The 22,974-nt window shown below is 39.5% G+C and overlaps 1 protein-coding gene across 1 annotated transcript; it reads right to left on the bottom strand.

Moving 5' to 3' along the window:
- Window positions 1-897: 897 nt before the first annotated feature.
- Window positions 898-20,066, bottom strand: SUCLA2 (succinate-CoA ligase ADP-forming subunit beta). The gene is made up of 11 exons (XM_068674793.1): window positions 19,907-20,066; window positions 18,011-18,194; window positions 9,223-9,322; window positions 8,862-9,024; window positions 6,037-6,165; window positions 5,471-5,609; window positions 4,991-5,152; window positions 4,767-4,909; window positions 3,713-3,833; window positions 3,308-3,396; window positions 898-1,716 (listed from the first exon to the last, which is right to left on the bottom strand). The coding sequence occupies exons 1-11, from the start codon at window positions 19,991-19,993 to the stop codon at window positions 1,642-1,644; spliced, it is 1,392 nt and encodes a 463-aa protein (XP_068530894.1). The 5' UTR covers window positions 19,994-20,066; the 3' UTR covers window positions 898-1,641.
- Window positions 20,067-22,974: the final 2,908 nt, after the last annotated feature.

Genomic DNA, 22,974 nt, shown 5'->3' with positions numbered 1-22,974 from the left:
ATTTAGACTAACAGCAAGATATAGTTTTATCTCCATTCTAGCACAGTATTTATACTAAAAGACCATTTCCATTTCTCATTTTTGGCAACACCAAGTCACTTGTGTTTTATTGTTCCTCCCACTAATTTACAGAAAAACATAGGCTATAAGTATGGTTTTAAAAAGCCCACATTTCACATATCCCTTTTAAGTCTTTAGTTCATGCTTATCAGAGAAGGAATCACAGAATGGTTTGAGTTGGAAGGGACCTTGTAAGACCATCTGATTCCAATCCCCCTGCCATGAGCAGGGACACCTCCCACTAGACCAGGTTGCTCAAAGCCCCATCCAATCCAACTCTAAACACTTCTGATGATAGGACATCCACAGCTTCTCTGGCCAAACTGTTCCAATGTCTCATAGTAAAGAGTCTCTTCCTCATATTCAGTCTAAACCTACCCTCCTTCACTTTAAAACAACTGCTCTTGTCCTGTCACTGCAGGCCTTGGTAAAGAGTTTCTCCATCTGCTTTATAAAGGATTTCCCATTTTGAAATCTCACGGTAAACAAGTTCATTATTTGTATAAAATGTTGTTTAAACAACAACAGTCTAAAAAAATACAAACAATGAGTAACGGTTTCCAAACTCGATATTAAATAAACAGTAAATGTATCACCAGACAAGTTTCAAGCTGTACACAATGCCAAAATCAACAGTATTTTAAGGTGACAAAAACTACTTCCACATAAGTTCACATTTTTAACACACAATGCAATTTCAAGGTTAAAAAAAAAAAAAGAGCATGTTTTATTATAAATTTATTTCTAAAAGCTTTTAACCTTGCTACCTTTAAATCATGGTCTAATCCATGGGTTTATGCAACTGATCAAAAGGAGGAAAAAAAGAAAAAGACAGTAGAAGTTTTGGGAGACATTTTATTCATGTACAATTTTATCAGCAATGTACAATAAACATTCTAATTCTCTGTATATTTCATCTCCTTGAAATTTGGTAAATGCTTGTTCATATATAAAACTACACAATGCTTTTTTTGTTTTGCAAAGACCCGAAATCGTGAAAATCTAAGTGCTACAGTATACTTTGTAGTGATTAAACACGTTGTCCAGAAGAGTAACCAGCCACTTCAGTGAAGCACTTCTAAAAATGTTTCTGATCAAGCTCAAATGCACCTGTTCATAAATAATGATTTGTTTGCTCAAGTCCGTTACACCACTAAGTACAACTGTCTCCGATATAAAATACCGTTTCAATACATTTCTCCGCATGGACAACTAGATAATCTAGTCATATTTATTTTTAACCAAGGCTAATACAAATTTACAAGAAAAGTAACTTCAGAATTTATTCATAATTATTATCTTTCAACCAGAAGCTTTGCTTTGGACAATGCAAAAGTATGTTGCAAGTGACATTCTGCAGCAGAAGCTGGAGGTTTGAGAACAGCTAAGAAGGACTAAATATCAGCAATGCACGCTTTTACAAGAACTCTGCCCACTCTGAATGTTAACATTAAAGACCAGGTACTTCAGTTTGTGCGCCTGTCGAACAATCAAAACCTCCACACAAAAAAAAAAGAAAAATATCCCACAGAACACAGTATTTCAGAGAACATACTAGACGCTGGCATGACATTTCTCAGATCAAATCGGCAACTGAAATTTAACATCCACCTGAGCTTGTTTTGCTAAGGTTACAATTTCAGAGAGTTTCACCACCTGAAAAAGAAAACAAAGATTTAATTTCAAAACATTTCTACTCTGAGTGAGTTAGAACAAATCTCTTTAAATAAAGCAGTGCCAGAGAACAGTCTAAAGATTGTGTGCAAACTGATTTAGCCTAGTGTTTCTTAAAAGTGGTTAATTGAAAGATCAGTCAAATCTCTTGGAAAAGATATCGTGATTAAACAATGTCTGGCTCTTACTTACAAACAAACAAATATCATACTAAAACACTACTTTTAAAGTAGCATTTAAAGTTTTAAACTTCACGTACCACCTTCTTTTGGATTGGGAGGGGGAAGGGAGAGCACTGGCATCCCACTCACAGGAGAATTTATGTATCCAGAGGCTTTTCCTCCTGTATGTTTTTGTTGCAGACATTTCTGGATCGTATTTTGACACCCTATGGAGCCTAAACTTCTCTTGCATAACCTCTGTGCATTAATTCCTGCATAGGAATTACACCCTCTTGCTTTTTGAAGATTAAGATTCTTCATCTTCACTGTTGCTACACATTTGTAGTATTTTTTCTTGTCCACGTTACCTAACTTCAAACTCATCTAAAATCCTTGTTGGCCAGAATAATTTACACACAGCTAGTGAATATTTAGGTGGAAAAAAAAAATGTATTTATTCACAACTTTTAGCATCATTGGTTACAGTTACTGCTTTGAATGCTCAGCTTATTGCACTGACCCATCCTCATACATTTGTTTATCCCACCCATTGCATCACCTTACATAAATCTGTTTAAGGAATTACCTAAGGACAATAAGCACAAACAAATGGAACCCTCGCAAAAAGTGCTTCTCCAGGCACAGGCGATTTAAGGTTATAAAACTAAGTCCAACATTTGAATGGTTCCATTTTTCAACTAACAGAACATCGTCAGCTTTAAAAAAAAAAAACATTACAGAGATGAAATGCAGTTTAAGAACCCTTAAATACTCCTAGGGAGGATTTCCAAGAACCAAATCAAAGCTTTGTAACCAAGCAGGACTCAACACTATCCCATAAAACAGAGGGCTGCACTGTCAGGCTCAGCAAGTTCTTACTCCAAACAATCCCAAGCTTCAGGAGCTTCACCCCCAAGAAGCAAAAATCATAACCAACCTGTCTGAGCATCTAATTACTTTATTAAACAACAGGGCGATCAACTATGTTTGGTTTTAATCACACATATTGAAATACAGTGCTTTATCAAATGAAGTGTTACATTTTTCAGCTACCTGAATTTAAGAATTTCATTTCAATTAATAAAGCTAAACTCTTTGCCATTTCCCTGCCAAGGAAGGTGACTGACATGGCCATTTACCTGCCTTATTTTTCAAACCTTTTCTTTTTCTTAAACTTGCTTTTCAGGAAAAAAAGGCCAAATAAAAAAAAAAATCAGGGGCATAATAGCTCCTGACATCACAGGTGTTCTTACAAAATCTACTTTTACTGATTTGTAAAACATTTGCTTGCAGCCCTGATAATAACTGGCACTGATTTATCCTAGGCTACCTTTAGTTCGCTGAAAGGAGTTTGAATGTTTTAATAGTATCTAACAGATACTGAAAAGGATATTCACACCCAGCTCTCTTACCATTTTAGCAGCTTCATCCAAGTCATCACATGCAAGGATTTTGAGGCCACTTGCTGTTATTAAAGCTTTGGCATCATCAACTCGTGTACCTTAAGAAACAGAGAAAATGGAACTCTTACTGAATAGTGCACTACTATTTCTGGAGTATGCTCATATTTTCTAAGAAACCTGTTCCAGAACTAAGCTAGTGGATAAATCTAGAAGACAACTACTTTATAAATGATAAAAGCAAGAAATCTCTTTTTATTAACTGGCCAATCCTCATCATCTCAATTCTAAGTTTGCTTCATTTTTCCATAGCCTTCAGCTTATTACACAATGTATACTTGCTAAGTAGTATAGAAGCTCAAGAACATTTGTCAATACAGACAGAAAGATGTTTACCATGTACTGAAACACACTCACCTTGCAATCGTACCACAATCGGTATTTTTAGGTCCAAATCCTTCACTGCCATAACAATACCTTGTGCTATCACATCGCATCGCATAATGCCACCAAAAATATTTACCAGAATAGCCAGTACCTGCAGAATCAATAACAATACTCGTATTAAAAATGGCAAGAAGCATTTCAACTAAAAGCACCACTCACAGCCTTTCAACCAAAGGAAAATTCAAGCTTTGTAAGTGTAGTAAGGGACTCAGCTCAAGAAAGGCTTGTGTTTGTGTGTTTGTGTTCTGGAGAACACTGGCAACAAAAGCACGGTTCTATAGTCACAAACTTTACTTCAGGAAATACAGTTACCTCAGGAAAATGCTATTTCAAAAATGCCTAACCCAGGAAATTTCCATGTTGTCCTTCAATCCAGCACAAGTTTGCAGGCAACAGCTGGTCTCTTACTTGAGAAGATGTATTTTCTGTATAAACTCACCACCATACATTATTTCAGAATATTCTGAGCATGACTTCAGAGCATGATTGATAAAGATAAACCTCTGAGAAGCTTTAGATGGAATAAATTATCCTGTTGTACACTACAAAGTTATTTTATCTTACACTATATAGAATTAGTACTTTAGAAATTTGTTTGTGCACAGCACAAAGAATATTTATCTCGAACTATGTGCAAAACAGCTGCAAAACTAGCACAAAAGAGAAAAAATGGAAATCCATCTGAATACTGGTTTCTGTTTAAACAGCAGGCGTGGGCAGTTTGACACTCATAGAATCTCTGGAAAGATTCAAATACAGCTGTAATTTCAACCAGAGGACACAAAACTGCCTAGTCAGTACGAAGCTAAATAATTTATTTTTAAAAAAAGGAGAAAAAGACTTCAATGGGATTACAGACGTTCTCCATTTGCACCAAGACTTAGCTAACACCTCAATTTTCTTCCCTTTTTAATTTTATGCTTACAAAAATGTGCTTTCTGCAAAACATGCAGTAAGAATCGTATTTCAAAGCGTAGCCTATTTTGCCCCTCTATAGTCCCTTATTATTCAAGTCTTCCCTCACCTTTTTATCAGAGGTAATAAGCTTAAAGGCTTCTGTCACTTGCTGCACCGTAGCACCACCACCAACATCAAGGAAGTTTGCTGGAGTCCCACCGTGAAGTTTAATTATATCCATCGTGGCCATAGCTAAACCAGCACCGTTGACTATAAGAGAATAAAAATAACATTTAGGATGTCACTTTATAAATCCACTAAATCATCTAAAATTCATTAAACAGAACCTACCTAAACAGCCTATGTTTCCATCCAATCCTATGTAGTTGAGATCTGCTTTTGCAGCATCCCTGTCTCTTTGATCTTCCTGTGTCCAGTCTTGCATATCAAAGATTTTCTTCTGACGATAGGCTGAATTACTGTCAAAGTTTATCTTGGCATCCATACACATGACTGAAGGGAAAAAAACGGTTAGAAAGAAAGTCATTTCACGTCGTTACTACTAGAATAATACCTCAAATGCTACACAGACATGTTAAAGCATGTTACATCAGACTTGCAATCATACATAACAATGAAAAACAGCTGTGTACTCTGCTTAGATTCTCAGATTTTATATTTTATTAAATTTATTTTTCAACACACCACGTAAATGCCCAGACCTCCTGCTGTATACAGCTGCAGTTTTAGCTGAAACTCATTGCAAACTAACTCAGATTTACAAAAATGCCAAGCTGTTACAAGAAGAATATGAAATAAAAGAAACATTACCAACTCCTGATGCATCTTCCACCATAGGATTGATTTCTATCATGGTAGCATCATATTTCAGAAAGAGGTTATATAATTTGATCATGTTTTCAGCCGCTTCATCCACTAGATTAGGAGGAAATCCCATTTTTTGGGCTAGCTGAAAGTAAAAGATTGATTATCAGCTAACTGATGTTGATTTTTTGATTTACAGTTACAAACTAGGAATCTCTCACTAACTATTATTTCAGTATCAACTGAATATGTAGATACAGAACCTCTCCTGTCTTCCAGGAAAGAAGTAAATCTCAGGTTTGAAGATTAGTTTTGATATAAAACACTGCACTTATCCTAAAAGAGCCAGTAAAAAAGTTGTCACTTTATGCTTTTACGCAGCTATATAAAGCACTGCCATGCAGAGTTGGATTTACATTGACTATCAAACTGAAAATACTTAAATAACTCCTTCAAATCTGTTTCAAAATGGTTTAAGACAACTCAGCAGGCTGAACGCATGTACACTTCACAAGATTTAGAAACAACACTCCCATCCTCGCTAATGTGTACTTTTCCACATTAACAATTACCCTAACAGCTTGCTCCTTTTTTATGCCTTCTACTATATCAATGGGTTCCTTAATTATCGCATCAGGATTCTCTGCAGCAACATCTTCAATATTAACGCCACCCTGAGAACTGCCTATCAGCACAGGACCCTAGAAAAGGAGAAAAAAAAAAAAAGCATAAATAATTTTATACCATACAATTGAAAGTTAGTTCTTCACATAATGTACTGTACAACAATGAAACCCTGTTGTTAGCTGGGAATATTTTACTGGCTTGCTTTTACTGAAAAGAATGCTACTATCTTTTCTATTCAGTACGTCTATATAAACAACTTTTAATAATACTTTCTAAATTGTAAGGTGTGTCTTGAGCCCAATTTCTTTTAACATGGAAAACTTTTTTTTGTATATATCATAGCAACTGAGCAATTAACATAGACATACTAAATTTTAATAGAAAGATTCAACTTAGTAATTACATGCATTTTATGTTCTAGGTTGTTACCAAAGAACAGCCTTATCTCCCCCTTCTCCACTCACCCCTACACAAACACACATCAACTGGTAGAATGAACAAGTGCCTGCCATACTCCAAGGACAAATCTAGATCTGCAGAATCTAGTGATAAATTACGGCAAACTACTCCTGTTCAGTAGGATCATAGAGCTCAGTAACGATAGCCATCGATGAAAATAAGTCAAGGAGCTCTGAGAAAACAGTACTCAATTATTCAATAATACAAGAAACTAAGAAAATGAAATTGATAACGTTTGTAGAGGCTTCTCTGCTTTGTTGTTGTTGTTTTGTTTTCTCTGCTGAATCTCAAGGAAAACATCAAGGACTCACTACCACAACACCTAGAAATTGCTCCCTGTGGGAACAGTCCTCCTGTTTACTCCAAAGACACAGTCATATAATGTCAACTAACTTCCCTTATCGCCATCCATGCATGTGTTATGACAGCTGGTGTATTACAGAAGCATTGCCTATTAGCACAGGTCTTAAACACTAAAAAGCCTTCTATCTGCTGACAGTTAATTACTGAAAACAAGATGCTGGTTCAGAGAACATACTTAATAACCACGCTACTCCCCTCCCATCACCATCCTTCCAAAAGCAAACATGCAGACAGTGAGTTATTCTACATCAAACAGCAAGGTTCAGCACAAAGAGTACCTCTGGATATTCGTATCCTGAACAGTCAGGAAGCTACAAACACTTCACAAAAATAACAGCATTCCACAGAACTGACCAAAGTGAACAGTTCTGGGACATAAGAAGTCTTGCCCCTATTGCTAAATAATGCTTGAGACATCATATTCCACTTTCAATTACCTTAAAAGCTTTCTTCCCCATTTTAAACAAAGGGGTTTGTAGTAATACCAAATACTATGCCGTGTGCTAGTCAACCTTTCTGAAAGCTAGTTCCTCCTCATCAGCTTTCTGTACTAGTTACAGCAATTAGAAGTACTTCCAAAAGGAAGACTTAAGAAGTCAACAGTAAAAACAAAGAACATCCCTATCAAAAAACAATAATCCACATAATTATGCTCAACATAATCCAGTAAGATTTTTTTTTTTTTTAAATGCAAGAGCAAGTCAGGAAAATACATTTGAATTCTCTCCCAAAACTGCTTAAATCAGTTACAGTAATTTTTTCTTATTTCCATACGGATGTTTCTTTGGGTAGTACAACATTTTACAATTACAAAATCCAGACATTTGCAGTATTTTAATGCCACCTTGTGGTGAGGCTGGGAGGCATACTGTAACGTTTTGGATCTTCCAAACTTTTGTACAGTACAACACAACGTAGCTGCTGAAGTCACCTAACTGTCCTAAAACCCAACACAAAAGATACTTTATTGTAAGAAACACTACAAATGAAGAGGCAGGAACAAATGCAATACTAAACTTCAAATTTTTCAACAAAAATATGACTAGTTTCCTCCACAGAAAATTATTTCATACTCAAACCAGATGTACTCCTCAAATAACCAAGATCCATGCTTCTACAAACTCTTATCATCTGGATAGACCAAACTCAGTTCACAGAGCTTCAGAAATAAATGTTCCCTGCTTTAACCTGGCTTTTTTATTTAGCAATTCATGTTCTGTTCTTCTTAAGTGGAACACTTGTCTGTCAGGTAATACATTGACAGAGCTCAGTAACTGGGTTTGTATTGTAGCCTAAAAAACTACATACCCAAACACACAGAACGGAAAAGCCGAGGAGACTACAGTTTTCATGTTCATGAAAGCTGTGAAGGCAGACCTCAAATCCCCAACTTTCTTACCAGTTCCTGAAGAGTAATGGAGTAAGAAAGCTACCACCACTCTCAAAATTGAGGGACCCACCTGTGCATCCCTAAGAATCTCAATACACTGGTGAATACAGATGCTTAATTTATCCAGAACTATCGGCTCTTCCAAAACACTTTTACTTATCTTGTTCCCAACACCCTTAAATAGCATGTAGGGTGTACATGCACAGCTGTATCTTTAAATTAAACTCTGGTAGATAAGTGCAAATTCTAAAACCAAAATGAAAAGGACCCTTCTTTCCACCCACCTCCCCTTCAACCATATGACTTTGAACTTCAGATGAGGCTGCCAATACTCCTCCATTATAATTTAAATTTAAATCGTAGCATAACATTTTTAAAGCATATAAAACACTAAGACAACTATATAACTATATAACAACTTCATAGACATACTATGAAATGTAATTTAGCTCAAGTATTTTTCTGATTTTCAAATGCAAGCAACTGGTATAGCCAAATTTTTTTTTAAACGTATCTATAACAATTCAATTAGTTGACTTTATTTCTAATATTACTCACTTGAAACGACCTTTCCATTGTTATTGCAAAGTAGTATTCTCTCCTGGGATATCTGCGCTCACAGATAAATACTTGATTGCATATCCTGCCCTTCTCTCCTGTCTGCTTGGTAAACAGCTTCTTTCCAATCATTTTGGAGGAGATATCTTTTGCTTCTTCTGGGCTAGAATAAAAGAAGCTCAGAATGTGACAAAAACTCTTGGCAAAACAGAAGTAGCATTAAGAAAATCTTACTAATTTCTATTATTTTTAAGGTTAATCATTAAAACAATTTTAAACTAGGCAACAGGTTCCATTCATTATGTGAAAGTGAAGTTTTTCCACTTGGTTGGGTAATTTAGAAAGTTTAGAAAGAACTTACGAAAAAACTATTTTCACTCCACCTTTGAGGCCACCTTCAAAAGTTCCTTTTCCTCTACCACCAGCTAAAACCTGTGCTTTGACCACAAGATCCTTTGAACCTGGAATGAAAGAAAACCCAAAATTTGTCATCTGCAACTACTAAAATGAATTGTCCCAGTTAGAATAATAAAGACTGCTTTCATTTTATCCCTTCCTCCAAAACTCAAACATGAATTCAAAGACTGGAACATAACTCGCAAAGGCTCTTCCAAAAACCCATAAATTGCAGCTTTAGGCTGTTCTGTGAACAAACCTTCATGAGTTAGTATTCAAAAAACACCCTTCCTCTTTGAGTATTCTGATTATTTTTTTTAATGTGTTTGAATCCCAAATGATTAAGCCATCAGTAAGAAACGGTTAGTATCTCCCAGACCATTAACGAGATGACATCAAACATCTGAGGAATCATAATCCAGTATTTTCCTCAATTAAGTATAAATACCTTATGTCTATAACCATCACCTTCTCAGCAATGTTACACAACTATGGCACTTACCCAAGTTAACTTGCAGGTGCACCATGGCTTCTATTCGGCAGAGCACTGCTGCATAAGCTTGAGTGCTCTGCAGAAGTCAAAGGCCTAAGCAAAGCCACTATTTTTCTCAGAGCAACCAAGGTCTTTTAGTTGCCTTAAACTGTTTTAAAATTCCTCTCTAAAATATTCCTGTAGGTAAAGCCAGCTAAGCACTTGGGTTTAAAAAAGTAAAATCTGCGAATAGAATCATGATCAACTGGGATATTCTGCAGTGTCATTGAAAGACAAAAAAAAAAAAAATCATCAAGCAATTTAAGATGATAAAGGAAGAAAAACAAAGCCCCACGTGAGATATTATTTAACTCCAATCACACTGAATACACTGCAGAATGCAGCTAGACTGCAGGACGCAAGAGGTGCCCCAATCACATTTGTGTAGCACATCTCATCTTCTTTCATGCCACAGTTAGCTGAGCCACTCTGGTCTTTTCAGAGACTCTGGTCTCTGAATTTAACAACTGATATGAGGCTCTCTGGTACAAGAAGCATGAAGATTATAAACATGCAAGTGTACGTTGATTTATCATGGTCTGTTATCTAATTCTGCTCCTGAAGACAACTTTTTGTTATAACTACTGAGTACTGGCAATCAAGTTGTGCTTTATAGAGGGCATGTGAAACAAGATATTGGCATTTCCTATTCATGAGACCAACCTTTGTGCAAGGACTTTAAGTACAAAGCTAGCTTGCTTTAAGAAACATTATGCATCATGTACAAGATCATAGTTGCTTCATGGATAAATTAAAGCCATACGCCAGCTTAAAAATAAAGTTCCATTTGAACACCGTTTACCCTTGTACATATATAGAAACAAAATCTGGACAAGTATGATTTCTGAGTGGTAGTAAAAAAAACAAGGGGGAAAAACCTTCGCTATGGAGTGAAATTTACTCACAGGCACCTTCTTTGTAGTAATTACATCCCAGCAATGATGACCAGAATCTGAACAAGTCAGAACTAAATGCCAACTAAAGCTCTGATAAGACCTCAAGTGGAACATTATATTTAGCTCTAGGCAGGATCATGAAAGTAATTTTCAATTGTAAAGACTGGTTAATAGGATGATCACTGAAATAAAGAGCTTCCCTTACAAGAAGAAACTGAAAGAGCTTGGCATTTTTTAAACCTAGGAAAGGAGAACAAGGTGGGAACGTGATTACTGTCTTTAGCCATACCTGGTGAGGAACAGAGAAAGAAAAAGCATCTACAAATATACAAATATTTTGTATCACACCCACTGCCAGCTAAAAACAAATGCCACCTACCAAGGGAAGTCAATTTTTAAAAGATGCAAGAAAAAAAGAGTTTCTTACACAGAAGACAGTGAAGCCTGCCAGTAGACACGAAGGCAAAATGAGATTCCAAAAGCAGCCAGCAGAAATGCTCCCTCAAATATTCTGAAGACAACAATTAAGGATGCTGGGGAAAACTGAAGAGCACAGACTGCAGAAAACAGCCTCACAAGCTCCCTAAGTAACATGTTCTTTTGGCACCATAAGAGGCAAAACACTGGGCTACACTACATACAGAACATACACAGGAGCACCACTGGCCTGCTCCCAAGGGGTATTTCTTACAAGAGTTTAAGTAGTATGAATGGCAACACACAGAGACACCTGAAAAAAGCCTGCAAGAAACAACTTGAACCTTTTCACCATCAACTGTAGTCAGAATAAAGCTGTCATTGGACCACCCTTCACGGAGAGCATGCAACAATTTGTGGCATTACACGAGCAGCATATTCATTATTTGTAATCTGTTTTCCTGTATCACTGCAAGCAAACTAGCTGCTTGATTGTATCAACACACAAAACTTCAAGGGTTATCTGACCAGCTATGTTCACAGGCAATTAGGTTTCACAGATGTTTCTAAAACAAAAGTAAAGATATGTCCTGAGAAAACCTTAACCTGACCCATGCAAAAAGTCCACTGTTCAGTGAACACGGTTTTCCTACGGCTCCTATTTAAAGCAGCCCTAAAACTACCGAGGATGGAAATGTTTGGTCACAGACCTCATCTGCAGTGTTGCAGCTGCAGCACTACCACAGGTTCTGCCACAGCAGAGGACTGCTGAGCATGCAGGGCGCTGGAACAAACCAACAAACCTTCAGTACTGCCAGGGTCTCAGGGAAGCAAGCTGTGGAGGTAAGTGAGCTATGACAGCAACATGAAAAACTCAGAATTGGTGCTTGGTAAAAGCTCTGTTTCTATACTAATGGCAGTTAGCACTAAAACCATACGTAAGCAAGCAGGAAACAGTCAGGAAACGTTTACAATAATTAGAGTAGACACCAATTAGAAGAGCAGGTGCCTGAAATCAGAAAAACAGAGCCAGCATCTGTTCAGGACATCTTCAACAACTGTTTATTAACCAGACAGTGACAAAGAGTGACACGACCAGGAAACTTCCTGATCTTTATTTCTAGAAATAAGGATATTTATTGATTGGAAGGAATAACTTCTGATTCCACCACCTACGCTTTCCAGCTGGGTGAAAGGTCCCTGTCTCCACACACACATGCGCTGATGATCTAAGTACAACACAAGCTTATGATAAAGCTTATTAAGAGGCAAGAAGGCTTGTTGTTATCTTGGAGGTTTCCTGTGCAAGAAGAAAGTCTGATGATTAGGGCACACAACCTGAACGAAAACGTTCTGCTTTACAGGTTTCCATTCTCACTTTTGTCAAATCATTCTCACTGCCACTTCTCTGTGCCCAACATTCACCATGGTGGCAGTACTGCTTTCCACTCATCATGAACACCTCCACAATTACACATACCTAATGTGTTCTGACAAAACAGGGAAAACAGTAAGAGGCAGTGATAGGCTAATAACACAAGTGACAATCACGTTCTCAACTGCAAACGTACCCTGGGAAAGAAAGGGATTCAAATCTTTGCCTCAGTGACTCTGTACTTAAAAGTTTTTAGTTCCAGGCTAAATCTTTCTCCATTTATAATGCAAAGCAATCCTTTCTTGTTGCATGGGTATAATAAAAATTCTAAGTTTAGACAATCGTGTTGTGTTTACTGGAATTAGGGAAGGAGAAGATAGGCCTGTAACCAATAATGTGTTATTAGCAGTGAAGTCTCATAAACAGTATGCCAAACCTAACTCTGCCCACACATGCAGAGAATCTCTTCAAAGTATACCATGGCTTGTTAATAAGCATAGCTGCTTACAACACAACTTCAAAATTATTATTTTTTAGCCTTGGAAACGTTCAAGTTAGAGGAATCACTGCAAGCAAAAGTCTGATTATCGAAATAATTATGTGCCAACTCTTGCTAAGTCAGGAGAGCAAACAAGATGTTTCACACCTACTACAAATTATTTTCTACACAAATGGATCCTGACGTTAATCGACTGCATCAAGTTTTTCATCAACTTGCAAGACAGGCTTGGCAGTAGCTTAATTTAAGCAATTAAAATACAGCAGTCAAAATCTAAACCTGCTGGTTAGATGAGTTAGTTGAATCACTCAAGTATTACCAACAGCACGCTCCAATACAGGAACTTTAAAGGAGTGAAGTGCTACAGAAGAAAGCAAAGGATGAAGCAAAACATAAGCTTTGGATGCCAAAAAGCAAGAAAATATTGGTTTCTAGACAACAACTGCTGGTTATCTACAGACTTTGACCAGGTAACTAGGATCCTAATCGAGAAAACTGCTTAGCACTCTTACCAAATCTGGCCACTAGAGCTGTTGTATTTGAACACCTGGAGGATTTCTGTACAAGTTTTCCACCTAAGAGCATCATCCATGTCCTACAGCGTAGGAATAACTCTGTGGCGCTTCAGACTCTACAGACAAACTAAAATACATTATTTTTACTAGATTTTAGTTTCTGATTAAACAGAGCCTGGGATCAAAAGAATTATCTATAGATCTACCCACATTTAAGCATTACTTTTTGAAGGTTTAAGCAACAGACAGCAAAATAAAATATAAATATTGAAAAGAACTTAAAGGTCTGAAAACAAACATCTATTAACCAGAGAAATGTCATTAGGAAGACAGCCCTGCCAATCACTTCAGTCGTTCTGTGGAAGACCTACCAAAAAAGATCACTCCTTATAAACCACACTGATAAGGACACCAACTCAAGTTGCAATGGCAACTGTTATTAATTGTTAATTGTTATTAATTGTTAATAACAGCAGGAACAGGAAAAACTCTACTGCTTCCAATTTCCTTCCAGTAACTCAGGTGTGGGTAAGTGGAATGTAATACACTAGGTTTCTTACCACCTCCGCTTCCATACAGCTTACTTTATTAAACTAAAATTTGGAAGTCTGCCATGAACACGAAGCCATGGGATTCACTACCTTAAAATCCTACAACACCACAGGAACACTACCAAAGCTGCCTCAAGACACATCTCTCATTTCAGCATGAATGGAAATAGATGTGTTCCACGAAAGAAAAGAAGCTTTTCTGTGGGCATGCAACACAAAAAACTGTTACCAGAGGAAGGAGTTAGGAAGCATCAAACTTTCAATTACCACAATGCATAAACTTTCACATGCACTGTGTGTTTTCTAAGAGTGTGCTCTGCTGAGCTATCTGCTATCACACTGGTGAAACATCTGTTCTGCAAGGAGCAGTCTTTAGGTTTGTTAGTCATGGTTTTGATGCACGTATCGACTCCTCTAAAGCAGCACCAGTAAAAGTGTTAGCTCCAAAAGTAAACTCCAAGGCAGTCGTCAAGACATACTACAGTGTTGGATCAATACTCTACAACAGAAGTTACTCACATTTTCAAAATCTAAGTGAGACACTCACATGAACAGCCACATATTGCAAAGCCCACAAATGACTAAAAATACTTCACTGATTTAAAAAAAAAAAAAAACTTTAAAGACTGCATCAGATAGCAGTCTTCTCAGTTCTGAATAAAACACGTCCTTTCAGTGGCACAAATGAGAGGTGGAGGTCTTGAATGGAAGCAGTGAAACACTGGGGGGAAATTAACAATGATGTTTACAGGAGGTCCAAACTTGTTCCCAGGGTCTGCATTACTTAGTAATTACTTTGAAGGAATGTAGTTCCATGAACCAGTACATGGCAACAATTCCCTTGAAGTGGGATAGAGGGCAATTTCTAAGGAAAAGCTGCTTGATAAGTAATAAATCCCAGTAACTCTCCACAGAGAGAAAAAAAAAAAGAAGATAAAGCTACATGCAAAGCAATGCTTTAGTAGTGTCCAACTTTCCTATGACACAACGAAAAGCACTCTAAAAAAAGAGAAGGAATAATCAGTTGCAGAGTCTAGCCAGAACGAAAATCTGAGTTGAAAAAGCACTTTAAGAAATTCAACACCTGCAGCAAAGAAATCAAATTTTGAAAAATAGCAACAAAAATTGATTTGTAGTTTCCTTACAACTCAAACCATTAAGTGATCTGGCGTCATTGCTTAAAAGTTGCTCACAGCATCCAATTTCATCTCAGTTTCCTTTAAGAATATTAGAAAACTGTCATAGGGAAGAAAATAATGAATCTCAAATCCTCTATTTTATTCCACTTACGTTTTAGAATTACCTCACATATGGGTAAACAATTTGCTCTATTTAGGACACTTTGGTCTTCATCAGAAAAAAAAAAAAAATCAGTACAAGGAAAGCTGGGCAGAAGGAGGATAAACAAACAACCTTTCTGCCTTCCAGACCATTTCAGCTCACTTCGGACCTCAAGCTAAGTATAGCTTAGAATAAAATTCTAACAAATCCATTATTTTTGTTATTTAAAGATATACGACGTGCTCCTCTTACTCAGCTCTACAACAAATGGTAACATTAGTGTAGGGTAGTATGCCTCAGCTTGATTCTAGTTATCTTGCAGTGACAATAACCCCTGGGATGGTTAAGGTTTGGCTGTATTCATACGACTGATTTAGCTATACACACAGCTGAATTAGGATAATCTCTTAATAAAAAGCATTTGTTATGCTCTAAATGGGTAGAAATAACTCTAATTACCATTAGAAGTCACCCATTTCTAACTGGAGTGAGGCATCTGCAAAAGGAAACAAACCCAGAGCCAAGCTGAAGTTGACAGAGAGCAGATTTCTGACTAAAGGTTATCAGGAGCGCGTGGATCTGCACCAGAAAGACAGAGCGAGCGGTGTCACCAGCTATCTCTGTAATGGGTTAGACAAACACTTGAAAAAAGTTTGACACACGAAGAGAAGCAAAAAAGAATCCCCTATCTACCAGGACAACTCTTACACAACAAAAACAAACAAGGAACAGGTGGACAAAAAAGTGAGTTTTTTCATTCTAGAGATTTAGGGGGTTTTAAGTACATACTAAGTGAAAGGCAGAGGGAAATGGCTACAATTAACACAGAAAACCAAAACACTGGAGCAAAGGATAGTCTGCCACATTCAGAAAGAGCTCTGGACAATGCCTGAGGAAAGACCCAAAAACCCAGGCTTCTTCAGTCTTCCCTGTTTTAAGTCTTCCCTCTCTTATCTCTCTTACCAAACAAAGCCACAGTGCCAAAGATACACCAACTTAAAGGAAGTACACGACTGACAACCAGAAGCTCTGAATTCCTTCATTCTTGTTTAAGTGGTGCTACCTGATACACTTCACAACCTTATTCTCCTGACCCCTAAAGAACTGCAGAGTCACAGATGCCAGACAACAGGCATACCTGGGAAGCCACGTGGGCGAGCCTGAGCTATAACCTAGCAATTAACTACAGACATACCTACTTGGCTACACGTTTCCTCCCTGAACAAGGAGCAAAATAAAGGAATCCTGACCTGTGAGCTCGCCAGCTGTCAAAAAACTCAGGCAAAGGTCGTCTTATTTGCCGGTAGCAGAACTTCTGTGCAGGTACTAACGTAAGCAGAGGGTTATGCCCTACTTGTGAAGTTTAGGTGACTCCAAAGGCTCAGTTCTCACTGAAGTTGAGGGACTGGGATTTAAACAATTCTCAAAATAGCTGGAAAGGAATTGTTTTAAGATGTTTCCTTCATGACGATAAAGTCACAATTGTGTATCAGTTCCTCTCTACAAGGAACAAGACAGATGACAGGCAGAAAATACTTTAATTTCTGGGACATCAGATCTGAAGCTGATTCCTCTCTACATAAAGCAGCACAACTTGCTCTAGGAAAATATCTTTTTTTTCAGATGTTATTTCTTGCATTAAATCTATACATGAAACAGAAAGGAATCTAACAAAACATGTAACCTCAGGAATCACTCACTACAAATGTATCCACTTGGAGGTGAAAAGAGGTTAAGGCACTTGCATATAGGAGTAGAATACCTGTATGACAAAAAAGTAACATCCTCTATTAAAACAGTGTGAAAAGCTTAATATATTTGGGGGGTGAACCTCTAAACTTAAAATAAAAAGGTAGCATTGATGCTGCAAACGATAGCAGACTTCTACATTATAACTAAATTAAACACTACATTTTTACCGCAAAAGCAAAGGAGATTGGATGTTTTTCCATCAACAATCCAGGAATTCAGCACTAACTACAAGCCGCCAAAGACCTCCCCTCCCACGTGAAGTAGCTGCATCCTGACAGAAAAGCATATCCTCAAAGGAATAGGATTTAACCTTTCTGCAGCCTAAAACATAATAAACGTCCATTGCATCTTCAGCTCTATAGGATTTTGAACTACAAAAGCCTCATCTATAACCAACTACGAAGCTCTTCACAGAAGATTCCCTCTAACCTGACTTGAGAGCAAAAATAAATTTGGGATTTGCACAGTCTGTTACCCAAAAGAAGCCTAGGTGGTTGTATGAATCTAAGCTAATACATTCCTTCCAAACAAGACTCACAAGTTTCAGGCAAAATATCTTCAGTATTTATGATGGTGACTGAAATACATGTCCATAGCCTTCACCAAAAGCAGGGTTAGAAAATTCCCCACTGCAGTTTCGGGGACACAGTTCAGCTTCATAAACCAGTCTCTATGCACAGAGCATCGTTAAAACTGACACTTAAGTGATTTCACTGTGTGCTTATGCACTTAAACTTTAGAAAATTTTGTATTAGGAAAACATCAGCTCTAAAGTCTCATATCTGCAAGAAAGTCGCTCCATAGGAAAGGCTGTCTCTTGAAGAGAAGCTGTATTCACAACTCCAAGAAATGTCTTACCAGGAAAGACAGAAAAAGTAGTTACACCTTGTATCAATCCCATGCCTATATTGTATGTGTTCTCTTTAATGTTATACCTATTTCTTTTGCTATTTTGTAAGCTTCATCCGGTGTCCGGGCAACTACTCCATGTGGAACAGAAATACCAGCCTCCTGCAACAGTCCCATGCTCAAGTATTCATGTAGTGACAGCTTCCTCTGTTGCTGCTGTTGCACCTGAAAGCCATGATTATTGAGTATTCCTGGACCTCCACCAAGAATCTGAAAGAAAAAAGAAAAAACAAAAAAAGAACAAAAATAAAACAAAGAACATGACTGTATTACGAAAAGCTGCTGCTTAGGTTTAAAAAAAAAGTCAACGTATTAAACAAGTACAGTTAAGTGTATCAATGTAAACATCTGCCCACTTAATCCTATACTTCTTGTATGTTATCTTCCATATTAACCATTCGTGTCAGGCCTGTTACAGAGTCTTGAGGGGTTTTACTGGGGACATTGGGGAAGAGCTGGGGAGGTTGCTAGCTGTGGCAAGGGTTGGCAGGATTAAAAATGTGAACTTAATGCTATAAGGCATTAAGTATTTTAAGGAATATATCTGCAGGGAAAAGAACCTTAAGCAAGTCTGGAAGCATAAGAGAACAGAGAAAAGCATGCAGAATAGGTTTATTCTACAATTTCGGTTAACTATCTCCTTCTGCCAAACTAAAAACTAAGCTCTGGGTAGGAGGGGAATTAGAAACACCAACTTTAGCAATTGAAAATAGCTAATTACATTTGCTACAGGCTGTTCTGCCTTCATATGATTATCGTGAAACAGAGAAAACTAGGCACAACCGATTAGATACAAACATCAACCCCCGGTCAGAGGGTTGCTAAAAGATAACCAATTTTTCAAATGCTAGGTAAAAGACAACTGGCCTAACATACAGTCCGGGAAATCCCAATGTGGAGTGAGCCTGAATTTTTGAAGAGCACCCCCAGGAACTTCTGACTAGTTACTGTCTATAACACAGTCCTGGGAGAAACCAGTTTTGATGGTAAAACATCAGAAGCAGTACTACATAAGAAATGCATTTTAAAAAGAGCTACTCGTACAGTTTCAGAAGACAGAGATTTCCAAAGAGTAGCTTGTAAAGTAATTGTACTTCATAACAAAAAAGCTTCCAACCACAGAAGTCAAAAACATTGGCAGCATTTTGTATGTTTCAGTAGAGGAGAAAACCTTACCTTTATGCACATAGCGCAGCAAATCTGCAAGTTATGTACATAACTGACAGGTTCAAGGTGAAAAGCCTTGAAAAATTACTTAGGTTCAGGCAAAATTTTGCCTTTGATTGTTTAGTAAGTAGCGTTGGCAGAAGCACCACGTCAATAGGTGCGCATCTGGGCGTTTCGAACAGCCTGGGTCGTGAAAACTGGGTTTTCAGCAGACCCACGGACGCCAGGAGGACCTCCCTGTGGCATTTGGGGGCAGCCTAAGCCTAAACCCCGAGGATTGCTGCAGCTCCCAGGCAGCTCCTTCCCTTGGCAGGCAACCCGAGGGCGAGGCGCTGGCGGCGTAACACGAGAGGGGAGCTCGGGGCGACCTTCCTCGGGGTGAGCAAGGAGAAGCGGGTCCCGCGGGGCTTACCGTGGTTGTTTGTTTTTTTTCGTTTGTTTGTTTTTTAAGGGGTTATGAAAGCAGGCGGCTCGCTGACACGGCGTTTAGAGGAAGCTGAGGGGTCACCCCGGCACCGCCCGAGCAGGGAAGGACATTTCCCAAGCGATTTACCCAAAAACCTGAGGAAAACAAAGCCCAGGGGAGGGAAGAAAAAGCAACCAAGGGGGGGGGGAAACCCTGTGGAGAACGAGAAGGAGCCTCTGAGTCTGAGGGGACGCGCGGGCAGGCGGCCCCGCCACAGAGCCACCCCAGAGCCACCCCAGGGCCCGGCTGCCGCCCTCCCGGCCCCGTCCCCGTGCCCTCCAGCCGCTACCTTGGCCGTGGCGGTGCCCAGGGTGGCGCGGAGCCCGCTGCCCCTCAGCCCGGCCGCCGCCCGGCTGCGGATGATGGAGGCCGCCATGGCGGAGCCCCCTCGCCCTCAGCTGCCCCCCCCCTCCCCCGGTGCCCCGCAGCGCGCATGCGCCGCCCGCGGGCCGGGGAGGAGGCGGGAGGAGGCTCCCGGCCCCGCCATGGCGACCGCGCGGGGAGGGCGGGAGGCGGGGCTCCATGGCCCCCGGGGGGGGGAAGGGGGACGGGGAAATGGCGGTGCTGCCGCCTGGCGGGGAGGACTGAGGGAGGATGAGGTCTCTAGCCCTCGTTCCCAGCCTTCCCTTCACCAAGGATTAAAAAAATAAATAAAGATTATGTTTGGTTATTTGTTTGGTCATTTGTTTGTTGGTTTGTTTGTTTTCCCACAGGGATCGTTAAAAAGGGTTATAATTCCCACCCTCCATCCTGACCTCCTCACAGAACCATAGAAGGTTGGAAAAGCTCTTCAAGATCACCTGGTCCAACCATCCCCTTGCCACCAGTGTCACCCACTGAACCGTGTCCTCAGGCACCACATCCAGCCTCCCCTTGAACACCCCCAGGGACGGTGACTCCACCACCGCCCTGGGCAACCTGTCCCAGTGCCTGACTGCTCTTTCTGAGCAGAAATGTCTCCTCATTGCCAACCTGAACCTCCCCTGGCACAACCTGAGGCCATTCCCTCTAGTCCTATCACTGGTTACCTGTGAAAAGAGGCCAACCCAGCTGCGATGGCCTGCAGGCCCACCATGCTTTGGGCAGCCATCCCAAACCATACCAGGTGCCAAGCATGGCCCAAAACACAGATGTTTAAACACAGTCCTCTGCTCTGTGCTTGTGACAAAATAGCAATGAGCTTCCCTTCACCTTGGCAGACATAACTGCAGCCACCCTGCAGTACAGGTCTCTTCCCAGAGACCTGCTGTGGGGTAGCAGGATTTTCACACTACAGTTCAAAATAATAATTATTATCTTCACTCTGATTATATTTTTTCCTTATTTCATGGTGTCTTCATGCAATACATCAAATACGTCAATTATTAAATTGAAGACCTACCTGAAAGGAAATTGTAGGGAGCTGGTGGTCAGTCTCTTCTTGCAGGTAACCAGTGACAGGACCAAAGGGAATGGCCTCAAGTTGTGCCAGGGGAGGTTCAGATTGGCAATGAGGAGACATTTCTGCTCAGAAAGAGCAGTCAGGCACTGGGACGGGTTGCCCAGGGAAGTGGTGGAGTCACCAGCCCTGGGGGTGTTCAAGGAAAGGTTGGGCGTGGTGTTTAGGGACATGGTTTAGTGGGTGACACTGGTGGTAGGGGATGGTTGGATCTTATGATCTTGGAGGGCTTTTCCAACCTTAATGATTCTATGACACAATATTTACACATTTTTATTTTGAAACCCGTCTTTAATTCCCTAGCATTCCAGACTTCATACCTGACACCAAATTAATTTCTGCCTCATGCAGCTTACAGCTGGGTCTATGTTTTTACAAATTTTTTTTTTTGCTTGTATATGTTTACTGTCCTTGGATTATTTTACTAAAAAGCTTGTGCAGGAGACAGAACCCTCTGCAGAACCCAGTGAATAAACCTTGTGAGTCACAGGGAGACAAAACTTCTTCTTTAAGGGAAAACATTTCTTAGGAAATAAAACTAATGTTTAAGAAAACATTAATTCCAGGAAACCAGAGTGAGAAATGTCCTCTGTTAACAGTAAAGGACAGTAATAAGGAAAAATGCAGTTATTTCCATGCATTGTGAATGCCAAAGCTAAATCTTATCTCGAGGAATGCTATGACTTCTGTATGAATGAATGCTATGAGTTTTGTAACTGGAATTACCCACTAACCAGACAGGTTGCATTTTTTCTTCTGAAACTGAAAGTGCACAATAATAGTTTTTATTTAGGCAAGTATTGCAAAAGATAGAGTAGCAATAGCTTTTGGTCCTCTGCTGTCTGCATATAGTGTTACTGTTACCTGTTAGCATTGTGGTGAACCCACAGAGAGCTTAGGTCTGCACCTCTTACGTTCAGACATTCAAGTCATGAGCACGCCATTGAACCTGTAAGGAGCTACGAAATTTTGATACGCCATCCAAAGTTTTTCAAAACAGCAAACAAAATCCGAGACGTTTCCTTGGCAAATAACTTGCCTTTACCAAGGGAAAAAGTACTTGGTGTCCTTTCACCACCAAAATAACTCCTTTCTGTACATACAATGGCTCTTCTCTAAAAAAAAAAAAACAAACAAACAAACAAACAAAAAAAAAAAAACAGGCTTGCCTGTGGCTCTGTGTGAGAAACAACAGTTGTTTGGTTGGTTTGTTTGTTTGTTTGTTTGTTTTGCTGATTCTGCAACTGCTTGTCTTGTTTTTCTTAGCCATCCCCCTTATTTTGGGACAGTGGGACCTTCCACTGTCCCCTTATCTACTTAACATACCCCCCCCAGTTATGCCTGCACAATCACTTTCAAATATGCAAGGTTAGTGGAACTTTCTACTGCAAAAACACAACTTTAATTCTGGTATCTGTCACAGGCCATTTCTTGTGTGTCATATATTTCCCTATATCAAACATCAGGAAATCTTACAACTCTGGGAGACTTTCTGAAATGACCCTCCCCACAGAAAGGGGAAGAAGAGCATGCAACAAAGTTTACAAAGACAATGGAATGGGGTTTGGCAAAACTTAAAACCTGAAACCAAGAAGCCCAAAACTACCGTTCAGAGACCAGTACTGGTCAACAGAGCAGGCTGAGTGAGGTAATCCTTCCTTTTAGCTCAGCACTGGTGAGGCCACACCTGAAGTAGTGTCTGGTTCTGGGTTCCACAGTGCAAGAGAGGCCCGGACATACTGGAAAGGGTTCTTTGTAGGGCCACCAAGATGACAAAGAGACTGGAGCACCTCTCCTGTGAGCAGAGGCCAGGAGGGCTGGGACTGCTCAGCCTGGAGAAGAGGAGGCTCAGGGGGATCTCCCCCAGGGCTGGGAATCCCCGCAGGGAGGGGGCAAAGAGGCCGCAGCCAGGCTCTGTT

This window comes from Anas acuta, chromosome 1, assembly GCF_963932015.1.
Source record: "Anas acuta chromosome 1, bAnaAcu1.1, whole genome shotgun sequence".
In the NCBI taxonomy this organism is placed as follows: Eukaryota; Metazoa; Chordata; class Aves; order Anseriformes; family Anatidae; genus Anas; species Anas acuta.
Note: the sequence above shows the minus strand (reverse complement) of the source record. Positions and strands in the feature narration are given on the sequence as shown.